Genomic DNA, 23,273 nt, shown 5'->3' with positions numbered 1-23,273 from the left:
TTAATTATCACACTTTTCTTTGCACAAATGATGCACTGCATGTTTAATCATCACACAGACTGATCAATTAACTGATTACACACTCGCTCTTTGCACAAATTAAACACAGGTTAATTATCACACGGACTGGTTGTCCAACCCTTGCTCTTTGCACAAACCAATGCTCCTTTCCATGAACAACATATATCAGAAGTAAAATCCATACATGACCAACCAACCCCAGTGCTGAATAGCCGGCATAACCTACATGAAGGAACGCATGCGTGGCCGCACGATGGACTGCGCACCGTCGACATAGATGGTGGTGCCTGTCATGAAGCGGGAGTCGTTGCTGATCAGGTACAACACTGTTGACGCCAGATCCTTCTCCGGGTCCAACCATCGCTGCAACGGCATCACCTCCCCAGTCGATCTCTCGGCCTTCCCCTCCCCAACAGAGACCGGGAACTTGTCGTGCAGGTGCAGGCCACGGCAGATGGCGTTCACCCTGATCTTGTGCTTGCCCAGCTCCATTGCTGACAACTGAAAGAAAACGATGCACATTTAGCACTGTATATAGTTAGTGTGTCCATTTGTTTATCACCAGGAGCATTCAGACTTCCTTTTAGTACTGGCAGTAGGCAAGAAGACTTACTCTGACCATCTGATGAACAGCTCCTAAACTTGTGCCGTATGCCGCAGCGCCTGGGTACAATCCTCTCTCGGCGCCGATGATCTGTGTTAAGCACACAATAGATCCACCGGATTGCGCTTCCCGGAACCTCTTCGCGATCGCCTTGATGAGAAACCATGGTGTGGTTACATTGATTTTCATGGTCTTCTTGTAGTCATTTTCAGTTATGTTCAGGCAATCTTGCACTTCCCCTGCTCATACAGCCAAGCAAATTTCCGTGGTTGAAAGGGGATCAGCGGTGTAATTAATGGGTCATATACAAGCTGAATCTGACTGAAAGATTAGATAAAAACACTGAAGGATCATTTATGCTGATGGTTAGCTTGCTTGGGCATGGGCACCATCCTGAATTGGCATGTGTATCACAGTGTCAGTTCATACCCTCGTAGGAGCAGCAGTTCACCAGGGCGTCGAGGCCGTCCCCGAAGCAGCGCCACGCGGCCTCCACCGCCGCGGCGGCCGCCGCCTCGTCGCAGGCCTCGAAGTCCAGCCCCACCACCGCGACGGCCGCCTCTCCTCCGCCGGCACAGCGCCGCGCCTCCTCCGCCGTGGCGGCGAGGGCGCCCTCGCCACCCACCAGAACCAGCCTGTGCGCGCGTGGTGGCGCGGGATCAGAACCGAACGAGAAGGCGAGGGGAACGGCGGCGAGTTGGGCGGCGGTTGTACCTGCAGCCGTGCCTGGCGAGGCTGGTGGCGACCCCCCGCGAGACGGCGTCGGCGTCGCCGTCGCCGTTGCAGGTGAGCAGCACCCGCTTCGCGTAGGCGGCGGCGTCACCCATCCCCTTTCCCTTCTCCGGTTCGGTCGGTTCTCCCCCTTGGGCGTTGGCGCCACGCACGCAGCGTCATCTTTTCTACTCCAGTGATGCTTGTACTGTCGAGTGCGTCACTGTGCCGAGCCTAAACGTATAATTTCCGTATATATTTGTTTTCCAATCCGTTTTTGAGAATCCACATCCGATTTAAAGAAATTCAAGGGATGAGGGTATCCGATTTCGAACTTGACATCAAATATGTTATATACCAAATAGCACGCAGATATCTGTATCGAAAAATTATTTAGGATTATTAGATGGATTTTATCTGAGTGATCCGATTTTTATCCGAAATACCAAAACTAATACTACTAGGACATATTTAGTAGATAGTGAGTTGACGAGTTTGTCTGTTAACAATAACTCACTTATATAGTCACTTCAACGAATATAAAATGCCAGATTTTTTATGATACTCATTATTAAAGCATGTGTAGCTGTTCTCCTTACTCTTGTGTTTGCATTATTGAATCCATATAAACCTACTTTTTTTCATGTGATTATGTTATAATTATTCATACTATTGTATTACATTATTTATTTTATGTGTGATTTGTTACACTTGTTTCAACAATTAAAATTTTATTGTATGGTTTTCCAAACTAAACATATCCAATTAATATTTTCCGCAAGAATCCGCTCCATCTCCTTTTCAAATCCATGGTCTCGTATGTCCGTATCCGAATCCGCAACCGGTTATTATCCAATCTGCTTCAAAATCCGTTGAAAAAATATGATATAAAATATAGTACGGTAAAATTCGATCCGTTTACACGCTTAATGTGGAGTACATCTAAGCAAGGTCTCGTAGAGGTGAATTTTACAACTTACTACTCCGCTACAAAGTAGAGTTTGGTGAAATTTCAACTCGATTTGGTACTGTGCCGAAGACGCAAGAGAATGAATGATATATACATATTACTGCGAAGTGAGGATTTAAATTTGAAAAATCCTCGCCTGATCCATAACGCAAGAATTCAACCAACCAGGCGTTGGACTGTAACATGCATGTCCCTCAATCTCTGTGGCGAACTACGCACCCGAATTGTTCGAGGAAATGCCAAAGAAGAACTAACACTGACGAAGCTGAAGGTGACGACATAGCATACCACCAGTCACCCGGATCGGGCTCCCCAACAGCGGCACCGATCCGGTGCGCCGGCGGAGGGCGAGCGGGCTAGCGTGGGCGATGGGCTCGACGAGGACCGGCGGAGCACTGCTTGGGGCGGCCGGGACACCGCGGTGTGGCACAGTGTTAGATTGTATATATCTGTATAGGTGTTGCGTATGTATTTTGTACGTATTCCGTACTTTGTAACCCTAACCCTAACCGGCCTACGAGCCTATATATACAACAGGAACCCCGTGGTCTAAACGCGAGACTTCCCCCCAAAACCTCTCTCCCTCTCGGTTTCTACATGGTATCAGATTTTCTTCGATCCTAAACCCTAGCCGCCCCCCACCTAAACCCTAGCTGCAGCTCACCCTAGCGCCGCCGGCTCTCTTCCGCTGCATCCATGACGACCCCGGCCGCCTCCCTCAACGCCACGAGCGGCGCGCTCGTCTCCGCCTCTGGCACTGCTCCGTCGGGGACTGCGCCCCGTCCCATCGCCCCGCTCGTCCTCAGCTTCTCCTCCGGCAACCACTCCAAGTGGTCCATCTACATGCGCGCCGCCCTGGGTCGTGCAGGCCTGATCGGCCACGTCGATGGCACCGTCGCCGCCAACCCCACTGACGCCGCAAGGGCCGCGGACGACTACTCCGTGCTCAACATCCTCCACTCCGGCATTGACGAGGACATCGCCGACATGGTCCTCGCTCGCGATCAGACCGCCCGCCAGCTATGGCTCGCGATCCTCGAGCTCTTCTCCACCAACAAGGCGAACAAGGCCATCTATCTCGATAACGAGTTTCGTCAGCTTGTGCAGGGCGCCCTCTCCATCACCGAGTACTGCCGCCGCCAAAAGTTCGTCGCCGACGCCCTCGCGGACAATGACTCACCTGTCTCTGCGCGCGCCCTCGTCCTCAACACCCTGCGCGGCCTCAGCCCGCGGTTCGCCTCCGCCACCACCATCATCTCCATGACGGAGCCCCTGCCCTCGTTCCTCCGCGTCCGGGGCATGCTTCTGATGGAGGAGATGCAGCAGACCAACGCCGCCTCCAACGCGGCGTCCACCGCCTTTGTTGCCCAGGCTCGCCCGCGCCACCACCAACAACCTGCACCGGGGCCGGCTGCCAAGGCTCCGCCGAGCCCAAGCAAACCTGGAAGCCGAAGCAGCCCAAGACTGGTGGCCGCGGCGCCCCTGCTGCACCACCTCGCGCTCCAGCACCGACGGGCCCATGGGTCTGCTTCTCGCCGCCTCAGGGCCAGTGGCGTGCTCCCTACGCCATGCCGAACGTGCCTGGCATCCTCGGCCCACGGCCCCAGGCCTACAACACTGTCTCTGCGCCCCTGTACCAGTCGACTCCACCCATCTCAACCGCGCCATCTTGGGACAACGCCGGCCTCATCGCCGCTCTCAACAACCTCGGCCTCCAGCAAGGGTCGTGGGTGATGGACACCGGCGCCACCTCTCACATGACCAACAGCGATGGTAACCTCATGTCTACTACCCCTCTTTCCACTCCACACTTTGTCACCGTGGGTAAAGGCTCCGCCGTCCCCATCTCCTCTTTTGGTCATACACTTTTTCGTTCTTCCTCTGGTCAAATCTTTAAACTCAACCATGTTCTCTTAGTTCCTCACTTAATCAGAAATTTGCTTTCTATCCGCCAGTTCACCCGTGATAATTACTGTTCGGTTGAGTTTGACGCCTTTGGTTTCTCTGTGAAGGATCTGAAGACCCGTCGCGTGATCCTTCGCTGCAAAAGTGATGGGGACCTCTACACCTTTCCCGGCTCCTTCACTCGCCGGGTGCCACCCACCGCCATGCTCGCCACCATAGCCACCGACTTGTGGCACCAGCGTCTAGGTCATCCTGGTCAAGATGCCATGTCGGCTCTCCAGCGTCTATCTTTAATAAAGTGTAATAAACCTCGTAGTATCTCGGTTTGTCATGCGTGTCAACTTGGCAAACATGTTCGGTTGCCATTTAGTCCATCTACATCAGCTTCTAGTGCCATTTTTTATTTGATACACTGGGATTTGTGGACCTCACCAATTATAAGCAATTCTGGTTTTCGTTACTATCTTGTTATAGTCGATGATTTTTCCTACTACTATTGGTCGTTTCCACTTAAGCAGAAGTCTTGTGCTCCGCGTACTCTAGAAAATTTCTTCTCCTAGCACGCACACAATTTGACACCTCCATACGCTCTCTTCAAACTGATAATGGCACCGAATTCATAAACTCCACTGTCCAGACTCTTCTCTCCACCCACGGCACCTCGCTACGTCTCTCCTTCCCTTACACATCTCAGCAAAACGGTAAAGCCGAGCGAGCAATCCGCACTATAAATGACACCATGCGCACATTGTTATTTCATGCGCATCTCCCAGCATCCTTTTGGGCAGAAGCTCTTGCTGCCGCAACCTTCCTCCTAAACCGCCGCCCATGTAAAGCTATAGGGTCTTCCGTTCCCTATACGCGTCTCCACGGTCATCCACCATCGTACGATGCTCTTCGTGTCTTCGGTTGCTTGTGCTACCCTAATGTCACCTCTACTGCACAACACAAACTCAGTCCTCGGTCTGTTCCGTGTGTGTTCCTCGGCTATCCTTCTAATCATCGTGAGTACCGCTGTTATGATCTATCCTCTGGAAAAATTCTAATCTCGCGACATGTTATTTTCGACGAGACTATTAATTTTTCCCTTTCAGATGGCTACACCACCGGTTGCAACTCCATTGCAATCCTCGACTTCCTCTTCACCAACACTTTGGAGTCCAGGCCGCCCCGCGCTGCCCCTGCCAGCCCACCTGCCGCGGCAGGAGCCCAGATCCGGTCGGTCGGCGCTGGTTTGTGGAGGCAACCTCTGCTACGTCCGGGACCAAGCTCACCGTACTTCTCTGCTCCGCTCCTCGTTGCTGCAGCCGGCGACATCTGCTACGGCGTGACCATTCTTCCGAGAAGCTTCGCCGCAGGTGAACCCACTGCAGCGAATCGGTTAAGCCCATTTACCTGAAACCTTTTTTTTTTTGTATATAGTATATAAAATCATCGTCCTATTTTGGTATTCTTCAGCCGTAATCGATTACTGCTGCTAGAGTCCTGATACAACATTTGCATGCCTTGCCTTAGCAGCAGTAGCAAGTCCATACACGATACTACACATATGATTTTATATGTACAAAAACATGCGATCCAGAAATTAAGGTTGGTGCCGAGAAACACACATAATAGCAGACTATATTAGTTTCAGCGATTCTGAGGCTCACATCAATCTCCAATTCCTGTTCATCATGGCCTGCCGCCGCGCACTCTCCAAGGTCGTTATGTTATTTTTTTTCCAGCATGATTTTCAGTGCTTTGTTCCTCAAGTTGATGAGGAGGTTATTCAACACCAAGGACTATTATATTTCTACTTTCTTTACTTGATGCTTATCGGTCTGAAACTGCAAAGCACTGTGCGCTGCAGATTAACTCTTGTAGTACAACTATACTGTCCGGTTGGATTAACTCTTGTATGTGTTCGTCTGACACAGGCTGCCACATATATTACAAATCAAAGATCGGCCGTAATTTACAATGAGGTAGCAGCTGCGGCAGCTTCTTTCAGGGCACCTGCTGCAAATACAACTAGTGGCGCTGGTAATATATCTGGCTACTCTTCTCTCCATCACACACGTGAACTATGGGCTTAATCTGTATAGTTAATCGGCTACTGCCAGTAGTGCTTAGCACTCTATGTCAGTTAGACGGATTTGCTAGTTCTTACCACTCTATGTCATACTACACCATTTTTTTTTTGTTGACGGTTGCAATTGAGGAAATCAATGTTGCTTTGTGCTCAATTGGTGCAGGTAGTGTGCTTAGAAATCTAGTACAGCAGAGGTATCCGTCAAGCTTTGCTGGTCAGAGGGCCGATTATCGAGGTAGCCGCCTTTTCTTTTGTCTCATTCAGTGATTAGTGTATTGCTTTTTTCCCCATAAATGACATGCAGGCAGTTTGTCTTGAACACTTTTATGTGCACGAATGCATTCTATTCTCTATGCAGGAATTTCAAATGCAGCAAAGGAGGAAGGACTTAGTACTAAAACTGCACCCTATTTCATAGTAGAGAAAGATCTACTTAAGAAGGAGCTTCTGCGTACCTCTGGAGGCCTTATAGTTACTGCCGCTGCCTACTATGCTGTTAATCAATTGATGAAGAATCTGGAAGTACCTAAGTCTGAAGCCCTTAATCAGTTGATGAAGAATCTGGAAGTTCCCAAGTCAGAAGATTTGGAAGAAGTTCCCAAGCCTGAAGATTCGAAAGATGATCTTCAGCCTGAATATTTGGAAGAAGATCTTGATCCTGAAGATTGGGAAGAAGATCCTGAACCTGAAGATTCGGAAGAAGATCCCGAGTCTGAAGAATGGAAAGTACCTACGGTTTCGAGCACAAAATTCAGTGATGTGAAGGGTGTTGATGAAGCCAAATCTGAGCTTGAGGACATAGTTCAGTACCTACGTGATCCCAACGTGAGTGTGGCACTGCCATCAACCTGCAGGTGATTTCATTTAATTCAATAATAATTCTTCCTTGACATGGAATTGTTACCCTAGTGTTACGTGCTTTGCAGAGTTTCACAAGCCTTGGTGGCAAGCTTCCAAAGGGTGTTCTGCTTGCTGGCCCACCTGGCACAGGAAAGACCATGTTGGCAAGGGCTGTGGCCGGCGAAGCAGGCGTACCGTTCTTCACGTGCAGCGGCAGTGAATTCGAGGAGATTTATGTGGGTGTTGGGGCTAAAAGAGTGAGGGAGCTCTTCAGTGCAGCAAAAAAGCGATCTCCTTGCATAATATTCATCGATGAGATTGACGCCATTGCTGGGCACAGGAATGCAGGTGATACAAAGACAGAGAGGCAGACGCTGAATCAGCTGCTTGTTGAAATGGATGGCTTCGAACAGAATGAAGGGATCATCGTTCTCGCTGCGACCAACCTCATGCAGTCACTAGATAAAGCCGCTATTAGACCCGGTCGTTTTGACTGTCATGTTCAGGTTCCTAATCCAGATATCGAGGGCCGGCGGCAGATCCTCGAGGCTTGTATGTCAAAGGTACATACTCTGTCTAGAAAGATAAAGTGTCTTTGTAGTCTTCAGTGCAATACTTGACCTTTCTCTATGATTCCATTTTTAGGTCAAATCCAGGGGTGTGGATCTGATTGCCATTGCGAGGGGGACCCCGGGATTCTCAGGTGCAGACCTTACAAACTTGGTGAACGTTGCTGCTCTTAAGGCTGCCAAGGATGGGGCAGAAGCTGTTATGATGGATCATGTTGAATACGCCAAGGACAAGATCATGATGGGTGGCGAGCGCAAATCAGCTGTTATACCTGATAAATGCAGGAAGATGACTGCGTACCACGAGGGAGGTAGGGCACTTGTTGCTTTGCACACGGATGGTTCTCGCCCTATCCACAAGGCTACCATTGTCCCGAGAGGCAACACTCTTGGCATGGTGATGCAGCTGCCAGAGGAAGAAGATGCGTATAAAGTCTCAAGGAAAAAGATGTTGGCAAAATTGGATATCCTCATGGGAGGTAAAGTGGCTGAGGAGCTTATATTTGGGGACAACGAGGTGACTTCTGGTGCCCTGTCTGATCTAAGCGAGGCAACTAAGTTAGCGACAGACATGGTCACCAAGTATTGTATGAGTCAGCGGATTGGTCTTGTTTCCTATGGCAATGGTGATGGTGAGAAGATGGCAGCTTTGAGCGGGTATACAACAGCCCTGGTCGACGAGGAGGTGAAAGAATTACTGGACAAGGCTTACAAGAATGCGAAAAAGATTGTCACGGCGCACAGTAAGGAGCTTCACGTGCTAGCTGATGCCCTCCTTGAGCATGGAACTCTCACTGGAGATCAGATCAAGAAGCTAGTTCCGCCTAGTAAATAAATTGGTCTAGCAGAATCAGGAAATAGCTTCTTTGTCCTAATTAACATTGGACAGGCAAAACAGTTTTGTCCTGAAAATCATTTTTCTGCACAGCAATGTAAAAGCCGTAAAAGAAATGTACGGACGATCCCAATTTATGTGAATTTTGTTTCTCAAGCCTGAAGAGAATGCACGTTGTTTGCACTTCCCCATACTGTTTTTGGAATCAGTAAAAGCTCACTACTTTCAGTCTCAAATATGAATATAACCCAAGATTCATGTCTGTGACCGACTGGGCAGAAGGATATGTGAACACAATTTACAGCTATAATTCTGGAAACCTATTCAAGGGCCTCTTCCATTCAAAGGATTTTTACGGGAAGGATTGGAATCCTTACGGCGTGCTTGTAAGAATTTTTCCTAAGTAATCTTTCGCACTACAATTTATAGGAAATTCTGAATGTACAGAACCTCTAGAAAATAATTCTTTGCTTTTCCCGTGACGCAATCAAATAAATCAAAATCACGTGATTAGCTAATGTTCATACTCCTCTAACTGTCCAAGCATCTTCATAATATACTCCAAAAAATAAAATGTCACATCAAAGAGGACTTAAAACTTGAAAAATCATTGTCAAAGTTGGAATGCCCGAAACTGAATTTAGAATCACAAGCCAAGATACTGCATGAACTCAACCAAGCCTTCAAATGCGCATTACATCCAGAACGCTTGAGCATCAAAAAACTTGTTGTATCTGGACAATCTATAAGAGCGTGCCGCGCGCCGAGCCGTCGCCACAGGCTCGCCATCGTTCCCCCGCTCCACGCGGAAAGCGGTCAGCCGGAGGAGACACTCTTCCTCCTCGGGCAACCACTCACCAAAGAACTTGTTCTTGTCGTCACCGTCACCCAAGCACTCATCCCCCTTTGACGGCACCAGGCGCTCCATCAGGCAGTACTCCCCGCCCCCATCGTGCGGCGTCATAGGCACCAGCTTGGCATCGAGGTGCCTCCAGCCAGCCGCAACGTCCTCGTCGAGCCGGAACAGCTTCTCCCCGCCGACCTTCCAGTCCGTGGGGCCGGACGTGAAATGGCCGGCGCAGAGGCGCCCGTCCGTCACTGCCACGCGAGGACGATCCATGTCCCCACTGTGGTGCACGGCATGGAGCCCAACCCACGTGTCCAGCCCTTCATCGTGGTGGGCGAGGCCATGGACCGGCATCTGCCAGTCACCGCACCGCGTCCACTCGGGGCTCGCCGTGCTGAAGGAGAAGGTGCCGGCGCCCAGCTGATTACCGTCCCCGTCGAACGTGGCACTCACGGACACGACGATCTCGTGCTCGGCCTGCGCAGGCTCGTGCGCCGCCACCGCGTAGGCTGTGACGTCCTTCGCCAAGAACGGGGACGTCGGAGCATTCCAGCACTGCTGCCTGCACGACCACCGCGAGCAGTAGCCCACTGGCTCCCAGGAGGACCACCCGGTGCCAGAGACGGGATGTGGATCCCGGCAGTGCACGTGCGCGCCGCCGTTCCGCTGGTACGAGCTCCACAACGGCTTGCGCTCGTTGCCAAGCACGTACAGCCTGCCCCCGACTGCCACGGCCGCCTTGTAGCCTTCCTCTCTGTATCCTCTTGGTTGGTGATGCGTGACTTCAATCTCCGCGCGCCGTCTCGGTGTCGTAGACGAACAACTGGCGAACGCTGCAGTAATCGCTCCAACACTCTGTGTCGAGGCTCGCCCCTCTTGCTACGATGCTGCTGCCCACGCCGGCGAACTGCGCGTGCTCGGTCACCGTCGCGACTGCCACGCGGAGCACCGGAGGATCCGGCAGGACGCGCGCACCGCCGTGTTGGGTCTAATCTGATAGATGCACTATATCGTCTAGAGTAGATCTTAGCCGAGTAGGATGTAATACTGCGGCCTGTGAGGTTTACCTTCTCCCTGCGAGGAGGACGAACCCGTCGAAGTCGACATGGTGGCGACGGCGACGGCGTGAGGTCGAGGGAGAGGGGTGGCGGCTGAGCTTCCCGTCGGCACTGCACTAACCCTAATCGGTGGGTCGTCTGGTGGGGCGAGTGGCAGCTCAGGGCAACCTCGTAACCTGTGCCACTGGCCCCCACCACTCTTTATAGTGCAGGCGACAGGGGCCCACCAACCAGCGAATGGTTGGGCGCCCCCGATCAGGACGCGGACGAGGTCAAGGGGTCGTGCCAGAGCCGTTGGGCTCTGGTGCGGTGGAGATCAATCCTAACATTCTCCCCCTTGATCTCAACTTTTCTTTTAACTTTATACTTTCACTTTATTCGTTTCATTTTGGATCAGTCCATAGGGCATGTTTCATCGTCACAGCTCTATTGCCGATAGAATCAGACAGCCACAATACACTTCTCTGTTTTGAAACAAATTCTTTTACTTTTGGGCCTCTTATGATCCAGGATAGGTAAGACTTTCCCTTAAACCCATGCCGGCTACGTGCTCCTTGAACACGCTGGGTGGTAAGCCTTTCGTTAGCGGATCCGCAAGCATATCTTTTGTCCTTATATGCTCGAGACTTATAGTTTGATCCTGGACCTTGTGTTTCACAACATAATACTTAACCTCAATTGGTTTCGTAGCTGTATTCGACTTGTTGTTGTGAGCATAAAATACTGCGAGATCATTGTCGCAGTACATCTTTAGTGGTTTGTCAATACAATCTACCACTTTCAAGTCGGGTTTGAATTTCTTTAACCATAATGCCTGCCCCGTGGCTTTATAACATGCTATAAATTCTGCATACATCGTGGATGATGCAACTATGATCCTTTTGGAGCTACTCCACGAAATAGCTCCCCCTGCGAGGGTGAATACATATCCAGATGTGGATTTTCTATCATCTTTATCCCCCGCAAAATCTGCATCTGAATACCCTCTTATTTCTAGGTAATCAGATCTTCTGTATGTTAGCATGTAACTCTTTGTGCCTTTCACATAACGCAATGCCTTCTTTACCATTTTCCAGTGTTCAAAACCTGGATTTTCTTGATATCTACCGAGTACTCCGGTGATAAATGCTAAGTCAGGGCGAGTGCACACTTGTGCATACTGTAGGCTTCCAATAGCCGAAGCATATGGAACCGCTTTCATTTGATCGAGCTCGTATTGATTTTGGGGACTTTGATGTTTCCCAAAATTGTCGCCCTTGACTATAGGGGCAGGTGTGGCACTGCACTTATGCATATTATACTTACTTAGAATCTTTTCTAAATAAGCCTTTTGCGATAGTCTTAATACTCCATTGTTTCTATCTCGGTGAATTTCTATGCCCAAAACATATGACGCTTCACCAAGATCTTTCATATCAAATTTTGAGGACAAGAACTTCTTTGTCTCTTGCAGTAGACTAACATCACTGCTGGCAAGCAGAATATCATCCACATACAAGATTAGGAAAATATATTTCCCACTTTTAAACTTTGCATAAACGCAATTATCCTCAATATTTTCTTTAAATCAAAATCTCTTAATTGTTTCATTAAACTTTAGATACCACTGTCTGGAGGCTTGCTTTAATCCATAAATGGATTTCTTTAGGCAGCATCCCATTTCTTCCTTGCCTTCCATGATAAAACCTTTGGGTTGTTTCATGTAGACATTTTCTTCTAAATCCCCGTTTAGAAATGTCGTCTTTACATCCATTTGATGCAACTCTAAATCAAAATGTGCAACTAGTGCCATGATGATTCTGAAGGAATCCTTACATGAGACCGGAGAAAATATCTCATAGTAATCTATCCCTTCTCTTTGTGTAAATCCTTTTGCCACAAGTCGTGCTTTATACCTTTTTTTAAGGAGGTGGCTGTTGTTGCTCCCTTTCATGCTCAACAAATGGTTCATTCGGCTCCTGACGGACATGTTCCGAACTTTCACTCATCGTTGTCATGGGTGGAGTCACAACAGGCGCTTGCACCACAATCGATGGGATCGTCGGTACAGGTGCACATGGTAGCGCAAAAAATGGCTCCTGAGTCATCGGATTAGGTGCATGCACCCTCTTCTCCTCAAGATCAATTTTCGGAGCTACCATGCTCCCCCTCGTCATTTCGTCTTCTAAGAAGACAGCATGTCTCGTTTCCACAAACTTTGTGTATTTCTTTAGACAGTAGAAACGATAACTTTTTGACTTTTCAGGATAGCCAATAAAATGGCAGCTGACTGTTTTGGTATCTAACTTTGCGATATTTGGATTGAATACTTTGGCCTCAGCAGGGCTCCCCCACACTTTCAGGTGGTTTAGAGAAGGCACTCTCCCTGTCCATAGCTCATACGGCGTTTTGGGCACCGATTTGCTTGGTGCTCTGTTTAGAATGTGAATAGCGGTTTCTTAGCGCCTCAATCCACAATCCCAATGGTAGGGTGGAATAGCTCATCATACTGCGCACCATATCCATAAGGGTACGGTTGCGCCTTTCAGCTATCCCATTCTGCTGAGGTTCGCCCGGCATCGAGTACTGGGCGACTATTCCAGTGTCCTGTAGAAACCTTGCAAAAGGTCCAGGGACTTGGCCATATGGAGTATGTCGACCGTAGTACTCCCCTCCACGATCAGACCTGACTATCTTTATTCTTTTATCATGCTGATTTTCAACTTCAGCTTTGAATATTTTGAATTTATCCAACGCTTCTGTTTTTTATTGGATAAATATAACCATATCGGGAGTAATCATTCGTGAATGTTATGAACGAATCATAGCCATCCACACTTTTCATAGGAAATGATCCACATATCTCGGTGTGAATTATTTCTAGTGTTGCTGTGCATCGATTTGCACCCTTTTTAATCAACCTTTACAAATTTTCCTTTAATGCAATCGATGCGTTGTTCTATGTCTGAGAATTCTAATGGAGGAAGAATACCATTTTTAACAAGTCTTTCTATTCTCCCCCTCGAAATATGGCCTAAGCGACAATGCCATATTTCGACAATTCATCGGTTCTTTTCTTTTCTTTTCTTTTGTTCTTTGTCCAACGCGGACAACACTTTTTCACTCACATTACACACAGACAACACCCACATAAGCATTATTACAACATGTGGCACACTTGTCATGTCCTTCCTGTCCATGTGTAATTTTCTGTCACCAGTTGCTTCAGCAGCTGGGTCGCACATATCTTTGAAGAACCAGTGAACTGGCTCTTTATTATTTCAAGATACTCCCTTACAGAAGCACACTCTGCAATTGAGCTCACAATAGCGTTCTCAATTGTATTCTTTATAAATGGCACTTAGCCACCTTTTATACTGCCATGCAGCATCATCATCCTTGTCATTTCTGACTGGATCTTTTGGTCTGACCGGCTGTGGGAACCCAGTCCACCTCAGCACAAATCGACCTTCTTTTCTCCATTCAGTGTAGTTGTCACCTTTGAGGGTTGAACATCCTTGATGCAACTTATCAAGTAGTACCCTCCTTTAACCACAATGAAATGAGATCATAACAATAATTGCATGCAATAATCCAACGTTGGTCAAAATTAGAACATACAACTGTTTGTGCAATTAAATCTATATCACCGTTGGGCAGAAAATAGAGATAAATGCACCTCTTATTGCAAAAAATCACGATCATGTCATTAATAACGTTGGTCAAAAAATAACACAACCATAATTATCACAATAATCACTTTAATCATTTCTTTAAAAATTGAAATGCAACTTTAGCTATTTGCAGCGGAAACTTTAAATTTATTAAACTTTAAAGCTTTTAGAAGCATCTCTGTTACTTTTTAATTTCCTAAAACAAATATCTCGTTGGTTCAATTTGCTCAGGAAAAAACTTGACAAAAATGCTTCTTTTACTATTGCAGCGGAAAACTTAACTTTAAACTATTAACTTTTCAACTTTTCAGAGACATTACTGTTACTTTTCATTTCCTAAAACAAATATCTCGTTGGTTCAATTTGTTAGGTATGCAAAAGTAGGCCCAAAACTGACCTAAAAGGTCAAAAAATGCCTCTGTACAAAAAAACTGTAGAACTGTCGCGGCATGTGGCCCATGCGGCCTGCACGCCCTGTGCGGCGCGCAGCAACTGCACGCACACGAAACAGCCTGCTACGCGGCCTGTCACTGCGGCCCGCACGCGGCCTCTATGCGGCCTGCTGCCGCGGCCCGCACGCGGCCTGCCTCCGCGCCCACACGCGGCTCGGGGACGTGCCCACGCTGCCCGGTGGCGCTGCCGACGCGGCCCGGCCACTGCCGCCACGCCGCGGATCTTTCTGGCCGTCGGATCCATCTGACGGTCAGCCATTCTTTTCGCGCTGGTATAAATGGGGCCGAAAACGGCAGACCCCCAAACCCTAGCCCACTTTTTCTTTCCCTCACCTGTCTCTCCTCCTCTCTGTGGCGGCGGCCGGCGCCTCCCGCCGGCGACCGGCGCCTCCCGCCGGCGACTGGCGAATGCACCACGGCCGCCTTACCCCACCTGTCCTCTACGTGCTCAAGCGGCGGCGCGGAGGTCGCACCTCCCGCCGAAGCGCGCGGCCCTGGACGGCCGGCGGCGGCGTGCCCTGCACACGCCAACGCGCCGCCCTCCTTTTCCTTTCTATCTATTCCTTACCACGAGAACCCGCCCAGGCACGGCGGACAGAAGACGCGGCGGTGCCCCCCTGGCCCTCTTGCCGGCGGCGCGTGCACCCGAGGGTGGGCGCGTTGCCGGCAAGCGGCGCAGAGGCGGCGCTATTCTTTGCAGGCAGCAGCAGCTGCCGGTTACTGTCGGCGGTGGCGGCGCGGTGGCCCCACTGCCCCTGTACTTTCTTGCCGGCGAGCCCATGGCCCCGGCCTGTAAGGATTTCTTTGCCCCCTTTTCCCCTTCTCGAATTAGGGTTAGGGTTTCGAACTTCGGGATGATCTAGGGTTGGTTTCTATGACTTTTCTACCCGAATTAGTACAAGATCTACACACTAGATGGCTCTGATACCAATGATAGATGCACTATATCGTCTAGAGTAGATCTTAGCCGAGTAGGATGTAATACTGCGGCCTGTGAGGTTTACCTTCTCCCTGCGAGGAGGACGAACCCGTCGAAGTCGACATGGTGGCGACGGCGACGGCGTGAGGTCGAGGGAGAGGGGTGGCGGCTGAGCTTCCCGTCGGCACTGCACTAACCCTAATCGGTGGGTCGTCTGGTGGGGCGAGTGGCAGCTCAGGGCAACCTCGTAACCTGTGCCACTGGCCCCCACCACTCTTTATAGTGCAGGCGACAGGGGCCCACCAACCAGCGAATGGTTGGGCGCCCCCGATCAGGGCGCGGACGAGGTCAAGGGGTCGTGCCAGAGCCGTTGGGCTCTGGTGCGATGGAGATCAATCCTAACATAATCTTGATATATGTATCTGCATCTTTACTTTCGTATTGCATGTAGCTAGTATGAGTCAGTATCTTAAGTATGCAGATGTACGTGAGACACGTATAGCTGGTGGCTTCAGCTGGAATGTGGCGAGAGCGGCGTGAAGCCGGCGCCGTTGCCGTGTGAAACGGTACCGCATGAATCCAGTAGTCTGCATGTTAGGTAGTCAAGTCGGTCAGGTTTAATCAGTCAAGAAAACTAGCTGTAACGTGTGTGTCCGAGTCCTGTGGATCTCAGCGTCAGTAGTGGCTAAGTGAGTTAGTCGTGTGTGCATGATCCATTAGACTAGCTCGTGCAGTTAGTGGTGAGCGTGGAGTTAGTGGCAGGGTTAGCTGCCTATTTATATCTTGTATGCATCAGAGTTGAAATCACCAAGTTATAGAGTGAAAGAGAAAAGACTAGGCTGTGCGAAACAGCTGGTCACCAAAAACACTCGTGTGCTTGTGTACGTGTGTTGTGTGAAACAACTACAGAGAGAGCTAGCTAGTTCGTGAGTTGAGAGAATCAACTCCTTCGCCGTCCTGGTCGGCGTCGAGGTCCAGCTTCTGGATGCGGTAGCCGTCCTCGTAGTCATCCAGCACCACGTATAGATGACGTTTCGTCTCGGCGGCGTGCAGATCGCCACTACAGTTGGAGGCGTATCCTTGTGACCCCATCAAGTTGCTGCTGTGCTGGATCACACGGCGGCCGACCGGACGGAGACTGGTATAGAGGAGGCTCTGTACAGGCCGAATGAGGATCGATCGCAACGCCCGCGACATTTCGTCGTGCAGGCGGCCGGCAGGAAACTAGGGTTTAGAAACAGCCAAGGCCGGTCGTTGTCGTCTCCGATTAATCTACCCGATCGATCGAGTATCTTATCCGTGCGAAACTAACACGCTTCAGTAGCCTAGGTTCTCCGACACGTCCAGCACACCCACACCTAGGCGATCTGGCGATTCCCAGGCGATCTCGCCCCACCGCCGCCGCCGCCGCCTCTCTTCCCACCTCGAGCGCCCGCCGGCGCTGGTACTCTCCAGTGCGTACGGCGGAGGGACATGTCTACCTCGAAGTGGACAGCGGGGTTCCCGTCGTTTGCAGAGGAGGTTCGGCTGGGCGAGGAGAGAAGGCGGAGGGAGAAGGAGGTGGTGATGGCAGAGGAGCGTCGGCAGGCTATTTTGCGGCGGAAGCTTCTGATCCTCCAGATCAGCCTAGCTTCGGAGTGGGCGATCAAGCAGATGGAGAAGGGCTGGCGGCCGCAAATCTCGGGGCAGGGGCTCGAGGAGCAAGTGGCTGCGGCGCTGGCGATGGTCAAAATGAAGGATCCCGACGATCCGAGGCGTCTCATGGCGGAGTAAGGGCTGGAGGATTTGGAGAATTGGACGCCGTGATCTCGTTTCGCGGGTCACCATTGAGGCCTACTCCAGCTCGGGTGGGAGGTGAAGGTGCTGTTGGTTGCCGAAGTGTTGAGGTTCAGCGGCGGAGGCTCGATCGGATTCGGAGAGGAGACCCGTCGCCGACGAGGTCCTCCTCGCCGGTGAGGATTGGGGGATCTACTCCGAGGCGGGGCCCGCTTCGCAACCGTGCTGGTCTGGCAGTCGCTGGTGACCGTCGATGGGTTCCACCTGTGCGAAATCCAACCGTTGTTGGTAATGTGGGGGTGGCGGGTTTTGAAATGCCGTGTTCCAGGATGGATAAAAAGGAGCTGGTGGCGGCTTCAGACCACAATCTCCTGACCAAGTCTAGGGTTCCTCCTGTTTCCCGGACCCTTGTCTGGGTCAGGAAGGATCTAGTCCAATCAAAATCGTTCACACCTTCTGATTGCTACCCGGCTAGACCTGGATTTCTTCCCAAGCCTACTGTCATCAAGTTTGCTGATCTGTGGGGAGCGGTCGAAGGAAGGAGATCCTTCGTCGAGATCGTCAAGATGGCCGGTGGAGGTAGAGGTATGGGGAGAGCGGGAGGTGCCGTTGGTGGACGTGGTACTGGCGGTCGTGTCCCTCCAGTGACTGCGACTACCTCAAATACGACGGCAGTCCCTCTCAGTATCGTCCCTGAGTTGGCTCCAATCAAGTCGGAGTTTCAGCAACCTATGATTCAGCAGATGGGGGGGGAATGGTCAAGGTATGTATCCGATGATGAATCCCAGTATGTGGAACATGCAGATGGCGCAGTGGCCGCGGTTCTTTGGTAACCAGCAACTTCCCCCTCCTGGTTTCAATCCTATGTTGATGATGCCGCAAGGAGTTGCTTCTACTCTGCCACAATCAAACAGCTAGGGGAGTAGTGCTAGTCAATTGCCTTTACAGCAGCAAAATTCTGGCAGCAGCAAAAACAAGAAGAAAAGTCTGAAAGGTACTGCTTCTGATGGTTCTAAGAATAGTGGTGATAGAAGTGGCAGCAACTTGCATGTGAATCTTGTTTCTGGGCCTGGACCTGCTCTGGATCCTAAATTCAAGAATGTGACCTGCTACAATTGTGGTGAGTTGGGTCATTATGTTGGGTTGTGTACCAGGATCAAGAGGTGCTTTATCTGCAGTAAAACTGGGCACCATATGGATAACTGTCTGATGTGGTACTCTCTGCTTCCCACTGCTCAGTATTGGGGAAGTGCCAATCCTGGATTGGGTTTCTTCCATGTGGAGGTGGAGGGGCCTGAAGCTGTTCAGTGGCTTAACATGGATAATGTTGGTGTGGTAGTTGTCAAAGATGGGGAGATATCTGCTGAGGAATTAGAGAAGTGCTTCAATGATATGTGGAAGGTCAACTGGTATTGGCAGATTCGACAGCTTGGGCCTAAGAGATTTCTGGTGAGATTTCCTCCAAGCAAAAGGGTCAAGGAACTGGTGGAATATCCCTCCATCAACCTCAAAAAAGATGGTGTGGTGATATACTTTGTTAACTGGGAAGGTGAAGCTGAACCTTTTGAGGAATTCCAGGAGGTGTGGGTCAGGATCACTGGCATCCCTGCTAAGTGGCTTACTTGGAAGACTATTTGCCAGGTGTCCACTGCTCTGGGAGTCCTTGTTAATATTGACTGGCATGGCATCTTTAGAAGCTTCTACAAAGAGGTGAGAGTCAAAGTCTCTGTGAGGGACAAGTCCAAGATCCCTGCCAATAAGCTCTTTGAAATGGAACAATGCTTCTTTCTGATTAACTTCCTGGTGGAGAATGAGGGGGAACCTATTGATCTTGATGATGATGATGGTGAGGATCCTGATCAGACTTGTGATGAAGGCAAGCTTGAGGATGATACTGATGTTGGGGATGATTTCAGAGCTCTGGATAAGAACAAATCTGGGGGTAGCAATAGCAAAATGGAGATAGAGCCTTCCATTCCTACTGGAAGCTCTGGTCCTAGAGTTGCTCATATGAGCCTGGAGACAAGTGTCCAAGCCAGGGTGTATGGCAAGGAGGCACACATCCCTAATGAAGGTGTCTTGGTGGAGAGAAGAGCTGAGGATAATATTGGGAAGAACCTGATTCAGCAGTTTGATGAGGAGAGTGATGATGATGTGGAAGCTTCCAATGTGGGGAAGGAGTTCATGGTGAGCAGCAAGCCTGACCTTCCTGTGCCTCCAATGGCCTGGAAGGAGAAGAAGCAGTGGGGTCCTGTTCAAGCAACTAGGATGAGTTCAAGAATTCCTAGGGATGGCAAGAGTGTGATTGAAAAAGCTCAAGACCTCAAGAAGGAGAAAATTTTGGAGATTCCCAAAGGTAATAAGACTCTTGGCATTTCCAATTCTTTTGCTGCTCTTGATAATCATCTTTTATTAAAAAGAGCTAAAAATGCTAGCATTAGCCTAGGGAGTAAAACCAAAAATGCTGATAGTGTCATTGATAAAATAAAAGAAGGTGAAATTAAGAGGCTTGAAGATTTTCACCTCTCTAACCCTGCTTCTTTTCTTCCCAAAGACATTAGTCTCTCTATGGAAGAACTTAGAGCAGGTTTGGAGGATGAGAATGAGTTGGTAGATGAACAGGATGATCACCTTAGTGATGTACCTGATGAGAATGAACCTTGGACTTTAGTCCAGAGTAGGAAAAGAGGTAGGAAATAGTTGATCTTTAAAAATGGTAGTAGCTCTAATTTGGAATTCTAGAGGTCTAAACAGGCCTGATAAAATTACTAGAGTGCATGATCTCATTAGAGAAGTATGCCCTGATATTATTTGCTTCTCTGAATCTAAAAAGGAGGAGTTCACTAGTTTACAATTGTTCCAACTTGATCCAGGAGGTAGATTCTCTTGGAACTGGCTACCAGCTGTTAAGACAGCTGGTGGGATCCTGGTTGGCATTAGCCATGACATGTTTGATATAATTAGATGGGATATTTTTTCCTATTGTATCTCTGTTAAGATTAAGGCAAAAAAAGATAATGTGGTGTGGAGAGTCATTGCTGTGTATGGTTCTGCTTATGAGGAACACAAACTAGATTTTATTAATGAGTTGCACAATGTCTTTGCTAGCTGGAGTGGCCCCACTTTAGTTGGTGGTGACTTCAATCTCATTAGAGAAAAAAGTGATAAAAACACTGGCAACATTAATCAACATTGGGCTAATCTGTTCAATGATTGGATTAATAAGTTCAGTCTTATGGAGCTTAAAAACCCTAGTCGACAATACTCTTGGGCCAATAATCAGGATAATCTAGTTATGGCCTTGTTGGATAGAGTGTTTGTCTCTACTTGCTGGGATGCTTTGTTCCCTGCTAGTAGTCTTTCTTCTAAACCTAGGGTTGGTAGTGATCATACCCCCTTGATTGTGGACACTGGTGCTTTAAAAAACCCCCACAATAAATAGTTTAGATTTGAAAAATGGTGGCTCAAAGTTGATGGTTTTGATCAGGTTGTGGCCAAATTTTGGCAGAGTCCTTGCCATCTCAAGAATTCTCTTGATAGGTGGCAATTTAAGATGAGGAAAACTAGGATGGGGTTGAAAGGGTGGTCAGCTAATGTTGAATCTGCACAAAGAAAATGCAAACAAAGTTTGATTGCTGAGTATGATCTACTTGATATCCATTCTGAAACTCAAAATTTATCACCTGTTTCCAAGAAAAGGATGAAAGATATTTCTATTGAATTGACTAATATTTGGGGTAATGAGGAGATAAAAGCTAGACAAAGATCTAGAGAAAGATATATCTTAGAGGGTGATCGTATCACTGCTTATTTTCATGTTGTAGCTAATCAGAGGAGGAGAAAGAAACAGATTTGTAAACTACAGGGTGAAGATGGTATGGTTGAGGATAACAAAGGTATGCTAGATATTGCTGTTTTTTATTATAAGACCCTTTTCTGTAAAGAATCTTGCCTTGATGTTGATTTATTAGATGACTTTTGGGATCCTGAGGATATGGTGTCCCAAGAACATAATGCTATGCTTAATGCTGATTTCTCTGAGAAAGAGGTTAAGGATGCCATCTTTGGCTCCTATGCTGAAGGTGCTCCTGGACCTGATGGTTTCTCTTTTCTTTTTTATCAACACTTCTGGGAGCTCATTAGAGCTGATTTCATGGCAATGGTTAAGGACTGGAATGAGGGAAAGTTGGATCTGTATAGATTGAATTTCTCCCTTTTAACTTTAATTCCAAAAGAGGCTGATGCTGTAATTATACAGAAATTCAGACCTATTGCCTTGACTAATTGCAGTTTTAAGATTTTTTCCAAGTGTGCTACTAATAGGCTAGGTTTGGTTAGTGAGGATCTTATTTCTCCTAACCAAACAGCTTTTATCAAAGGGAGATATATTTTGGAAAGTGTGGTGTCTGCACATGAGGTTATTCATGATGTAGTGCATAAGGGGCTCTCTGGCTTTATTTTCAAATTAGATTATGAGAAAGCATATGATAGGGTTGATAGAGATTTCCTGTTAAGAGTTATGAGAATGAGGGGCTTTAGCCCTAGATGGATGTCAATTATTGAGGGCTTACTGTTTAAAGGATCTGTTGGGGTCAGGATTAATGACTGTAATAGTCAGTTCTTCCTGACTAGTAGAGGTGTAAGGCAAGGAGATCATATTTCTCCCATCCTCTTTAATTTTATGGCTGATGCGTTCACTAAAGTGTTGTGTAAAGCTGCTGGTGATGGCCAGATTGCTGGGCTTATGCAAAATTTGGGAGGGGGTGGGATAATTAGCATGCAATATGCTGATGATACCCTCCTGTTCTTAGAAAATAAGCTTCAAACTGCCATAAATTTGAAATGGATTCTTGCTTGTTTTGAGCATATGTCTGGCATGAGAATTAATTTTCATAAGTGTGATCTTGTCCCCATGAATGTGGATGATGATGATGCTCAACTTATTGCCCAATCCCTGAGTTGTAAGCTAGGGAACTTTCCTATGAATTATCTTGGAGTTCCTCTTCATCATAGCAAGCTTAGAAAAGAAGATATTCAACCTGTAGTGGATAAGATTCTCAATAGAGCTGGGGGTTGGAGAGGAAAACTTCTTAGCCATGCTGCTAAGCTAGAGCTGGTTAAAAGTGTGCTGGCCAGCATTCCTCTCTACCTCCTTAGTGTTATTAAATTTCCAAAATGGGCTATTACTCTTATTAACTCCCAGATGGCTCATTGCCTATAGGATAACTATGAGGGGCACCATAAGTACGACCTAGCCAACTGGGGCTTGGTGACTAGGAAAAAAGAGTTTGGTGGGTTGGGCATTCCTGACCTGGCTGAGATGAATTTGTGCCTTTTAGCATCTTGGATTAAAAGGTATCACTTAAGTGAGGATAAATTGTGGAAGCAAATAGTTGATAGTAAGTACAACTTGGACAGTCCTAACCTTTTCTATTGCACTCTGAATGGTGCCTCTCCCTTTTGGAAAGGGGTTATGTGGGCTGCCAGAGCTGCTAAGATGGGATACCAATGGAAGGTTGGGAATGGTAGAAATATAAAATTTTGGGAAGATCACTGGTTTGGCTCTTGTTCTCTGGCCATTCAGTACTGGGAGCTTTACTTCCTAGTCAATGAACAGAATAGGTCTATTGCTGACCTCTGGGATGGGTCTTCTTTGAAATTAACTTTTAGGAGATGTTTTGACCATAATCTTATGTTGAAGTGGTTTGAGATTCAACAAATTGCTCAAACTATTTCTTTTGATGGTTCTAAAGATAGTCTGATTTGGAGTTGGGAAGAAAATGGCATTTACAGTGTTAAATCTATGTATGCTGTGATTAATTTTGGTGGCATTAAACCTGTTAATATTCATTGTGTGTGGAAGATCAAAATTCCTCCTAAAATCCATTTCTTCCTGTGGTTACTGTTTCATAACAAATTGCTCACTAGAGATAATTTGGTTAAGAGACAAAATGTTGATGATTTAACATGTGTGTTCTGTAATGAGTTGGAGTCTTGCCAACACCTTTTCTTTGATTGTGTTGTGGCATCTGAGCTCTG

The 23,273-nt window shown here is 48.2% G+C and overlaps 2 protein-coding genes across 2 annotated transcripts; one reads left to right on the top strand and one right to left on the bottom strand.

Annotated features, from left to right (window-relative positions):
• Window positions 1-60: 60 nt before the first annotated feature.
• Window positions 61-1,519, bottom strand: LOC127291781 (uncharacterized). Its single transcript, XM_051321101.2, has 4 exons — window positions 1,340-1,519; window positions 1,055-1,260; window positions 635-864; window positions 61-522 (listed from the first exon to the last, which is right to left on the bottom strand). Exons 1-4 carry the CDS (start codon window positions 1,450-1,452, stop codon window positions 244-246), a joined length of 828 nt encoding a protein of 275 aa, XP_051177061.1. The 5' UTR covers window positions 1,453-1,519; the 3' UTR covers window positions 61-243.
• Window positions 1,520-3,002: 1,483 nt separating this feature from the next.
• On the top strand, window positions 3,003-8,653 carry LOC127291778 (uncharacterized). Its single transcript, XM_071828856.1, has 8 exons — window positions 3,003-3,851; window positions 3,947-4,511; window positions 5,306-5,591; window positions 6,064-6,236; window positions 6,449-6,520; window positions 6,644-7,110; window positions 7,212-7,688; window positions 7,771-8,653. The coding sequence occupies exons 1-8, from the start codon at window positions 3,003-3,005 to the stop codon at window positions 8,527-8,529; spliced, it is 3,648 nt and encodes a 1,215-aa protein (XP_071684957.1). The 3' UTR covers window positions 8,530-8,653.
• Window positions 8,654-23,273: the final 14,620 nt, after the last annotated feature.

Source organism: Lolium perenne, chromosome 4, assembly GCF_019359855.2.
Source record: "Lolium perenne isolate Kyuss_39 chromosome 4, Kyuss_2.0, whole genome shotgun sequence".
NCBI classification, from domain to species: domain Eukaryota; kingdom Viridiplantae; phylum Streptophyta; class Magnoliopsida; order Poales; family Poaceae; genus Lolium; species Lolium perenne.
The sequence above is the reverse complement of the archived record's forward strand: the minus strand, read 5'-3'. Positions and strand labels throughout refer to the sequence as shown.